Source organism: Nicotiana sylvestris, chromosome 1 (assembly GCF_000393655.2).
Source record: "Nicotiana sylvestris chromosome 1, ASM39365v2, whole genome shotgun sequence".
Lineage (NCBI taxonomy): Eukaryota > Viridiplantae > Streptophyta > Magnoliopsida > Solanales > Solanaceae > Nicotiana > Nicotiana sylvestris.
This window is the reverse complement of record NC_091057.1, coordinates 108,364,681-108,375,206: the sequence shown is the minus strand read 5'-3', so window position 1 is coordinate 108,375,206 and position 10,526 is coordinate 108,364,681. Positions and strand designations below refer to the sequence as shown.

Sequence of the window (10,526 nt, the reverse complement as noted above, 5' to 3'; positions counted from 1 at the left end):
TCAGGATCCACAAGTGTGGTTCCCGGCCATGTTACAATTGTGACTTTAAGAAGACAAGCAAGAGAACAAGCAAAGGGATTCACATAGCTTAGCAAACAAGCTTAAGAGTTGAAGAAATAGAGTGTTTAGAAAATTAGTCTTAAAAGAAAACAAAAAAATTAACAAGTAAAGGGAAAGGGGATCCTAGGTTTATTGATTAATATGGATCACTTCAATGCAATATCCAGTTAATCACTCCTCAGAAGAGGGGTCGCACGTGATATTAGCGCACCGGTTATCATATCCATATTCTACCCTTCCCACCCCGTTAAGGTGTTAAAGCGCGTTTAGTCTCGTTTACTTATTGCATGCTAATACCCGTCCCGGCCTATCAGTCCCGGGGTATTAGGACTTCTAATCCTAAGAGGGAAGAAAGGGATGGGGCCTTTATGAAGTTTAAAGGATAAAATTCTAGTTTCGACATTCAAAACAAATATCAAATAAAAGGATTAGTAAACAAGCAAACAAGGCTCAAATAAACCCCTTAAATCAGACAACACTTAGTTTAGCATGTCTTAGCATATACTGATTTGGTCTTAAGTTAAAAATTAAACGGCGAGCGGACTGGTTCAACACATATATTTAGACAGAAAGTCTGCATTAGGCAACTCGGATACAATTGTCAGAGATTAAGGCACTTAATTAACACGAGTGGGATTACTGATTCTTTTGAAAAATAGACAGAAAAGTTTTGAGGAAAAGGCAAGCCGCAGACTTAACAAAACGACGTAGAATAGTTCCCAGAAGATAGACCATTGAATTGCAGATTAGTAGAGAAAGAGCAATTTTAAACAAGTTTCAAAAGAGGCAGATTGTTTAAGGAGAAAACGAGTTCGAGCTGCAGAACTTATTAAAAAATGATAAAATACAGAAAAGTGATATGTAACTGAGTTGGAAATCGTTCATCGAACTACCAGAAAAGGCAGTAAGTTTCAGAAAGCATGCAAGTTTACCAGAAGATTAGGTTTTAGAAAGAGTTGCACTAATCTGAGAAGAGGCTCAATGGTTCGGAGAACCACTGGTTTTTGTCTGTTAGTCAATGCAATCGTTACTGCTTTTAAACGAGTGAGGCAAGTTTGATTTTAAAAAAAAAACTTCCTATAGACATGATCTCTACGAGTCATTTGTTTTAAACCATGTTAACAAACTTGTAAATAGATGCTGATTTGATTAACCCTAAAAATTTGCCTAATATCGTGAACATGCACATTCCTATAGGCATGATATCTATATGCAAGATTGCAGAAAGTTAAATATTGTCTCCTATAGGCATGATTTCTATGTGATTGGATCAGAAACATTAAAAAGAATTAAAACGCTAAAGCATGGTTACTACCCTTTGATGCAGGAAAGTAAAATCCCTCCCACACCCTTTTACTAGATTCCTTAAGTTTGTACAAGTTATTACAGACCAAAAGAAAAGATAAAAATACATCAAAGACCAACAGTTGCATCCGAGGAACCTAATTCAATCTTAATGTCTAATAATATGTGATTAACCAATTCCGAATCCAGATTTCCAAAGCCTTCTCTTATCCAAAGTGTTTCAGAGTTCCAAGGAATCTCAAGGATTCTCGGCATTGCTTACACCCAGGATACCATTAAAAGAATAGTGCAGTGTGGAAGAGACAACCCTCAGGCATCCAAGTTCAGTGGGAACTCAAGGGTCCCAAAGCATGGCTTGCAAGAGGGGGCAGAACTTAATTGCTAAGAATGAGTGTAAGTGTGAAAAGGGGTTGGGGAAGTCATAACAGATTGGTGGTCATACCCAGCCATAAGGCTGGCTGGCACACCCCCTGACCAACCTGTTCAGCCAAACAAATGAGAGCAAGACCTATTGAAGGTCAGACCAAGGTCTGGACAGTGATTAGGACACTGCCAGACCAAGGTCTTAGGCTCAAAGCACACATAAGGGGAAAGGGGAAGTGGGAATTGGTTTGAGTTAAGGGGTTCAAAGAACCCAGTTCAAAGTCATGGGCAGCAATAACAGAGTGTTGTCATGGCTAGAACCATACTCTCATACAAAGAGGAAAAAGGAGAGGGAATTCACATAAGAAAAGTAGCCACAAAGTTGCAGAAACATAGTAAAGAAGAACATAACAGACTAAGAAGTAAACACATAGTGGAAGAGCATTATTTAAATTAAGAGTGTTATACCAGTTGCAAAGTAAATAAACAGAAGAATAACAGAGTAAGCAAACAGCCAGAAATCAGCAGGAGCAGACTTAAGTCTTCAGCAAAACACTTGAGAGTTCAAAAGGAACTCAAGAATGTTTCAGGCAGTAAAAGAGAAGAAGAGCAAAGTATTCAGTATTAGAAGCAGAGAAAACAGTAGTAGAGAAAGTATTGAACTTGTGTCGCGTCTCCTGAAGTCTGAAGTGTGTGTCCCCTTTTATAGTGCAAAAACGAGTAAACAAAAAGGCAAGGAAATAAACTTTTTGCCAATCAAACAGAATCTCCCTTAGTCAAAGGGATTTGATTTCAAACGGGAATGAGTAATTAAGGAAAGGAAAATAATGAAAACCTTTCAGAGTAGCATAATAAAGGGTAGGTTCATACAAAGTCTATTTAAGGTAAGAAACTATAGTACACGGTTTTAAAAGAATAAGGAAACAAAGTAATCAAACAGCTGGAAAGTTTTAAAAGCTTTGAATGAACTTAGTCAGGAAAATAGGGAAGAGGCTAAGTTGAAAAAAACAGTAGCAAATCAATCGAGCCTCAGTAAAAAGAGATTGAAATCAATCACAAGCTAATAATATCAATTCAAAAAGAACAAAACACACGTATATAAGCATGTAGTATCAAGCAAGAAAGAAAGATTGGCATAAACAGTTTTAGAATCATAAGCAAAAAAGGAAAGCAAGTTTCAGTTCAGTCTATGAACTCAGCACAAATTTGAGAGCCTAGGGTTTCTAGAGTAGAACCCTAGAACCAAAAGCTCGAAAAATCCCCAAATAGGGTTTCAGTCCGAGTAGGACACACAAAAAGAGAAGGCAAACTCAACAAGCCTGGGGAACTCTTTCAGAATTCCCTGAGGAAATACACAGACATACGTAGCAATCGAAAGCAGTAGAGTGCAAACTAAAACTCAACCAGTTCAGAAGAGAGAAGAGATGTCATAGAAGTTTAGGAAGTAGTAAAAGAAGCAAGTTTAATAACCCAAATAAATCCAGTAAGAGTAAACACTTTCAGTACCAGAAATAGTAAAGGGACAGGCAAGATAGGCGTATAAACATGCTTATAGAAAAATCAGTAGAAGCAGTAATAGAACAAAGGCAGAGAGACATGTATATTAACAGCAAATCATAAGAAACAAACGAAAACCCCTAAAGCATGGCATGAACACACAGATTCACATAATGAAAGAAGAAGAAGAAGAAGAAGAAGAATCGTTTTAGGATTTTTTGAAAACCCTAATTTGAACAGACTAATTTTAAAAAGGAAAAATTAGGGGAAATTGTTAAAACATCGAATAGAGCATAGATCTGCTACAAATCTAAGAAAATAAGGAAAGAAAAACCTCGAATCAAGCTTTTTAGGGTTTCTCGGAAACCCTAGAGATGAGAAGGCCTGGAATGGTTTGGTCTCTGAACGAATCTGGGCCATGCTAAGCCTTGTCAAAGCTCGAACATGCCGGAACGGGGCCGGAGAAACCAAAGGAACTCAGGTCGGCGGAGGACCTGAACAAGCCTGTTGAAGATCGAATCCTCGAAGAACCTTGAATAATCATGGTTTGGGAGTGAAGGGAAGAGAGCACAGGCCGTCCATGGCCTGAGAAGCCATGGACTCCGGTAAGAACTAGTCGGAGACGACGACAGAGGCGGCTAGGGTTTCGAGTGTTAGAGAGCATTTGAGAAGATGAGAGAATTCGGGGGCGGCTACTTTGGAGAAATGATTAGGGTTAGGGGCTGGGGCGGGATTAAAAAGGGAAAGAAAGAACGAGGGCCGTTGATTAAAACAATCAACGGCTAGGATTTAAAGATGGGAAGCGGGCGGGTTAGATTAATTGGGTTTGGGTCGGGTAAAAATTAGGTGGTCTAATTGGTCTGAGTTGGGGTCAAAATTGAGGTTCAATTGTGGCTAAAATTGAAATGGAAATGGACCAGCTTTTAAATAGCCATTGTTCCTCTTTTTAATTAGTTAAAATAGTTAAAAAATAATTTTAAAACAAATTGAAAGCACAACACTAATTTATAATATATAAACATTAATCTAAAAATATCTGGAACAATTTTATAATTATAAAATGCAGTTAATTATAAAAATAGGCCATAACTGCAATTTCATGCAATTAAGATTTAGAAATTCCGAATAAATTTGTAAAAATATGCAAAATCATATTAATTATATTTTGGTGTAAATATGATAATTAAATAAGTTATTCATCAAAAATGATAATTTTGGGAATGATTTTGGATTTTTGTGGTATTAAAATAGGCAATAAATTGGTTTAAAAATCACAAAAAATACCAAAACTCTTGGGTGTGCTTATATATGCACATATATACTATTTTGAAAATATTTTGGGTATAAAATACATAGGGAAAAATTGGGTATCAACACTATGCCCTCACATCCACCTCAACATCCTCATTTCTGCTACCTTCATCTTCTGGATATGTGATTTCTTAACTGGCCAACACTCAGGCCCATACATCATGGCCGGCCTAACCACCGCTATATAGAACTTACCTTTGATTATCAGTGGCACTCTTTTGTCACACAATACTCCAGATGGTAACCTCCACTTCATCCATCCTACCCCGATACGGTGTGTAACATCCTCGTCGATCTCCCTCCCCCCTAGATAACCGACCCAAGGTACTTGAAGCTGTCTCTACACGGGATGACCTGTGATTCAAGCCTCACATCCACACCTACTTCCCTCTGCTCAGCGCTGAACTTACACTCTAGGTATTCTAAGATTCAAGAGCTTGTCTCCAAACCTCCAGCCTCTCGTTAACACCGGTTCGTGACTCATCAATCAGAACTATATCATCGGCGAATAGCATGGACCATGGCACATCCCCTTGAATGTGATGTGTTAACGCGTCCATCACCAAGGCGAATAGGAACGGACTGAGCGCAGAACCTTGGTGTAACCCCATAACAACCGGAAAATCCTCAGAGTCGCCTCCTACTGTCCTAACCCGAATCTTTGCCCCATCATACATGTCCTTAATCGTCATAATGTAGGGAACCGACACACCTTTTGCCTTCAAGCTTCTCCAGAGAACTTCTCTAGGAACCTTGTCATACGCTTTTTCTAAGTCAATAAACACCATATGCAGATCTTTCTTCCTATCTCTGTACTGTTCAACCAACCTCCTAATGAGGTGTATAGCTTCTGTAGTAGAACGACCCGACATGAAACCAAATTGGTTGTCGGAGACGGACACCGTCATCCTCAACCTTGCTTCAACCACCCTCTCTCATACTTTCATAGTATGACTCAGTAATTTGATACTCTATAATTGTTACAACTCTGGATATCACCTTTGTTCTTATACAATGGGACCACTGTACTCCACCTCCACTCATTTGGCATCCTCTTCGCCTTAAAAATAATATTCAACAACCTAGTCAACCACTCCAAACCCATTTTCCCCACATACTTCCAAAATTCTACCGGAATCTCGTCAGGCCCAATCGTTTTGCCCCTACTCATCTTACTCATAACTCTCATGACCTCCTCAATCTTGATGCGCCTGCAGTACCCAGAGTCACTGTAACTCTCGAAATGCTCCAATTCACCGAGCACAATATCCTGAGACCCTACTTCATTAAGAAGTTTTTGAAAGTAAGTTTGCCATCTCCTCTTAATTTGGGAATCTTCCATCAATACTCTACCGTCGTCGTCCTTGATGTATCTCACTTGGTCGAAATCTCGAGCTTTCTTCTCTCTCAGCTTGGCCAGCCTAAATAACTTATTCTCCCCTCTTTTTTCCCCTAGTTCCTTGTACATACGACTATAAGCCGCAGTCTTAGCCTCCGTGACCACCAGTTTCGCTTCCTTCCTAGCTACCTTATACCTCTCCATGCACGCTCGCCTCTCCCCCTCACATATGTTCCCCACTAACGTCCGGTACGCCTCCTTTTTCGCTTCCACTTTACCTTGTACCACTTCATTCTACCACCAGTCTCCTTTGTGCCAGCCGGAGACGCCCGTCGAGACCCATAACACATTTCTCGCAGCCTCTCTTATACAGTTTGCTATCGGTTACGATATAGAGTTCGCGTCACCACTGCTCCTCCAAGCTCCCATAACCGACAACCTCCCTTCCAACTCTTGAGCTTTGTCCTTAGTTAAGGCTCCCCACCTGATTCTCGGTCTTCCTCGAGCAGACATTTTCCTCCTATTCACCATAATACCAACGTCCATCACCAAGAGCCTATGTCGCGTCATGAGTATCTCACCTGGAATTACCTTGCAATCCTTGCACAACCCTCTGTCGCGCCTCTTGTGGAGGAGATAGTCAATCTGAGTCTTTGCCACCGCATTTTGAAAAGTAACCAAATGCTCCTCCCTCTTTGGAAAGCAAGAGTTAGCAACCACCAATCCAAAAGCCTTAGAGAAGTCCAGTAACGAGGTTCCTCCTCCGTTCCTCTCCCCAAAACCGAAGCCTCCATGCACTTCGTCATACACACCTGCGGTCGACCCAATATGGCTATTGAAATCCCTTCATATGAATAACTTCTCAGTAGGTGGTACCTGACGTATAATCTCATCCAACCCCTCCCAAAAGCACCGTTTAACCTCCTCATCTAGGCCCATATGTGGCACATAGGCACTAACGACGTTTACGGTGCACTGACCAACCACCAACTTAATAATCATCAATCTATCATTCACTCGTCTAACCTTAACAACAGACTCTCTAAGTTCCCTATCCACCAATATACCCACTCCATTCTTACCCTTCTGGGTTCCAGAGTTCCAAAGTTTATACCCATCCACGTCCCTCGCACTCGACCCTGCCTACCTTGTCTCCTGGACACACGCTATATTAACCCTCTCCTTTTTGAGGATCTTCGCCAGCTCTATAGATTTACCTGTCAATGAACCTACGTTCCATGACCTAATTCTCAACCGATGGACACCCTTGTTTCTTTTACCTCCCTTGCATCCCAACTCACCTCCTATCCCCCGCCCTATCTCCCGACCCACCCCCCGCCCGCCCCGAGGACATGAACTCATTCGACTATCCCAGACTACAGCCACTATAACTCCGGCGGACTAGGGGTAATCACTAACAAACACCACAGAACAAACTAGAATAAGACAAGATGTCACTACAGGCGCCCTAATACGGTGACTAAACTAATAAGAACTAAAAGGACAACAATTTTACTAACACAATAGAGGGAAATAGGCAAACGGGAGGTACCAATTCCCGTGAGTATAACCTCGGAATTGTCTTAGTATACTCGACTGTATTGCGTCCACCTAGCTCGTTCGCGTCCAACTCCTGCCGTTCCTTGCTGATACTTGGGTTGTTCTTCACTGTTTGCACGTGCACGTCTCGCTCGCCGCCCAAAGCCACCGGTCCTAACCGATACTGTTAGACAAGTCCTGTAGCGTCGAGTCGGAAAGCTGTTCGGGAGTCGCCGGGATTTATGAAACTTGCCGGAAATATGTACCAACCTGAAAATAGCTTGACCTTGCCGGAAAAGAATCCGCACCTCTGGCTTGAAGACAGGTCTGGTTTGTGTGTCACCACGGCACCGCACCCAGGCCTGAAACCTGATTGTGGTTGTTCCCGCTCGCCGGCGACTGATCCATGTCACGCCGGAGTAAGAGAGGGAGAAGACAAGACGGGAAAGGAGGAGAGGCGGGGTGAGAGAGATGGGCGGAGAGAGAGAGAGGGTGTTGGATGATGGGGAGGAGAGAGGGGCGAGGGGACTTACCTGGGCGGAGGGTGGTCCCCGGCGACTGAACTAGTCGCTGTTTCAAATCGTCTTATGTTACCGTTGGCAGTGAGCTTTTCCAAAAAATGGAGCTCATGAGAACTCTTTCTTATAGGAGTCAATGGCTGAAACCGATAAACCTGACTCTGCAAACAATTTAAGTCAAAAGCTCTGGTGGATTAGTCTGCAAAGTTCTATAAGGTCCTCATCATTGCTTGGAATAACAATGGAAACAAAAAAATAACTTTGAAATCAGTAGCTAGACAACATAGGAATTTGGGCGAAGATGAAGAATTTACAGTCATGATAAAAACACAGAAAAACAGGATGAAGGATATCACACAATAAGTATTGATGATCTTTCAACAACTCAATTCATTAAAAGAATGTACGTCTAAATATAAGAGAATTAAGCAGTTCTCAGGTCATCAGGTCATCAGTTGCTCAGTTATGTTGTGGAGACGTTGGAAATTCCATCACTGTAACGCAATTTCAAATTGGATTCTTTCTTATTATGTAAAAATATTTACTTCAAGTGAAAAGCATAGCCTAACAATTTGCCTGACAAGATCACCTGTTCCTTGAAAGCTAAAACCTTTCTCTGACTTTCTAGCATTATTTCATGATGCCTTCTTTCATAGTTCAATGAAATGGGGATTGAATTAGTTATTCCTTGCACATAAAGGGCAGCTCAGTGTACTAAGTTACCGTTATGCGCGAGGTCTAGGGAAGGGTCAGACCATAAGGGTCTATTATATGCCGTCTTACCCTGCATTCCTTGCACATAAGCTCAATTTATTTTCATCATACGAGTAAACAGGAAAAAAATGAAACATAATCTTATTGTGGGACTAGCTAGCTAGGCGGTTGTCATCTTCATATCGATATATGGTTTAGAGTTCAACCAGTTCGGCTCAAAAGTTACAGTTGAAGGAAAAAGGTCACATCGTCGAAAAGATACATAATGTAGATCCTTTTTATCTAAATCGGGGAATCAAAATATCTACTTTTGCAGTGGAGGACAGAATGTCAAAATATCAGGGTCTTTCTCGAATTCAGCCATGTCATTCTCCTTCAAACTAACCCATGCTTCTATTCCATCTCCATTTTTTGTGTCCATCAGACAAAATATTTCAAATGTTTTGCTAACGTTGCTTACCCAAAATGGCTTTCCCCAACCAAAATCTGCTTCATACCAGGGGAGTCTGCACCAACTACTGCTGAGATAAATGTCCATCTCGTCTTTCTGACCAAGTTTGTTTACAAATTCTGCGTCACAATTAACAAACATAGGGGCAATACCATTGATGCTTGCCTTGCCAATATCTACAGATATGTCCCTTGATGTATTTCCTATCATATTAACAAAGTCGTTTAACTCTTTTGACTGGTTTGCCTTAAGAGTAGCATGTACGAGCACGATGAAATTCCCTAGAGCATATTCTAATGATGGTAAATTTAATTTCCCCCTCAAATTAATAGGAAATAATAAAGAAGAATCCCTTGGATGTCCATGTTTGGCAGATGATATGCCCACTAGAACCTTCCATATTAACGACATAACGACCGCCACTCGAGTAGGTCTCGTGAAAGTGTGATCACTTGAACCGATTCTGTCTTTGAGTTTCGCAATTGCCAAAGCATCAAACACAAATCTCCTAGTGACAATCTCAGGGTCTCCACTAGAAGGTAGTGAATACTGATGCCCTGATAATACTTTTGTGGGAAAGAGCGATGGCAAGAAATCGAAACTTGAGAGACAACCTTTTGTTGTCCCTGTTTGGCTAATTTGAGCCCATTCCTTGACAAATGTTGCTAACGTGAAAGCATCTGCTAGGATGTGTAAAATTTGTACCCCCATGACTAGGCCTCCACAGTTGAATATGTTAACTTGAACTCCAAGTAATGGAACTGATAACATATCTGTTTTTGGAAGAAGATCATCCAAAAGCTCAATCTTGGGTCCTTCGTGGAGAAACTCAGCAAGATTCGTGTTGACTTTGGTTTCGACATAGTCAACACCTTCGTCGTTGCAGTGAATTGAGAGGTCATCTTTTCTGAATCTCCCGGCTAGAGGGTAAAACTTGGTTAAGGTCTCAGCCAATGATTTTTGCAGCTTATCAGTAATTTCTTCACTGTTCCATTCACTGCATGGCAAGTAGTGTAACAATATTGTTACATATACAGGAGGAGCCACTTGATCAAATAATGAAATATTATGGCTCCTAAGATGATTAGGGGTAGGAGTCGAAGGCTTTAACATTTTCCTTATCTGGATTTGAATCTCTAATTTGGCCATTAGGATTGGCTTGACGACCAAAAATTCCCAACAACAAAAATATCTGGAAATGAGATGGAGCAAAGTTTCTAAAGTTGAGTTCCTTTTTGATCTTTTGTTTCTGAATTTCAAGACATTCTTAAATACAATATTCCTTAGTCAACGGGTTCTCTAACAGATGCATCAGCCTACGTGTTAACGCGTTTGCCATTTGGTCGACTTGGTAGTAGTTGGCATTTGTTTATTGCCCTCGTTTCTAATCATCCATAAACATGTCGTAAGTCTGGATGAAGAATTTAGA

At 40.9% G+C, this 10,526-nt stretch overlaps 2 protein-coding genes across 2 annotated transcripts; both read right to left on the bottom strand.

Moving 5' to 3' along the window:
• Positions 1-4,958: 4,958 nt before the first annotated feature.
• LOC138873091 (secreted RxLR effector protein 78-like) lies at positions 4,959-5,444 on the bottom strand. The gene has a single exon (XM_070151530.1). It carries the CDS (start codon positions 5,442-5,444, stop codon positions 4,959-4,961), a length of 486 nt encoding a protein of 161 aa, XP_070007631.1.
• A 3,288-nt stretch (positions 5,445-8,732) lies between these two features.
• Positions 8,733-10,325, bottom strand: LOC104232003 (acetyl-CoA-benzylalcohol acetyltransferase-like). Its single transcript, XM_009785094.1, has one exon. The coding sequence runs from the start codon at positions 10,244-10,246 to the stop codon at positions 8,951-8,953; it is 1,296 nt and encodes a 431-aa protein (XP_009783396.1). The 5' UTR covers positions 10,247-10,325; the 3' UTR covers positions 8,733-8,950.
• Positions 10,326-10,526: the final 201 nt, after the last annotated feature.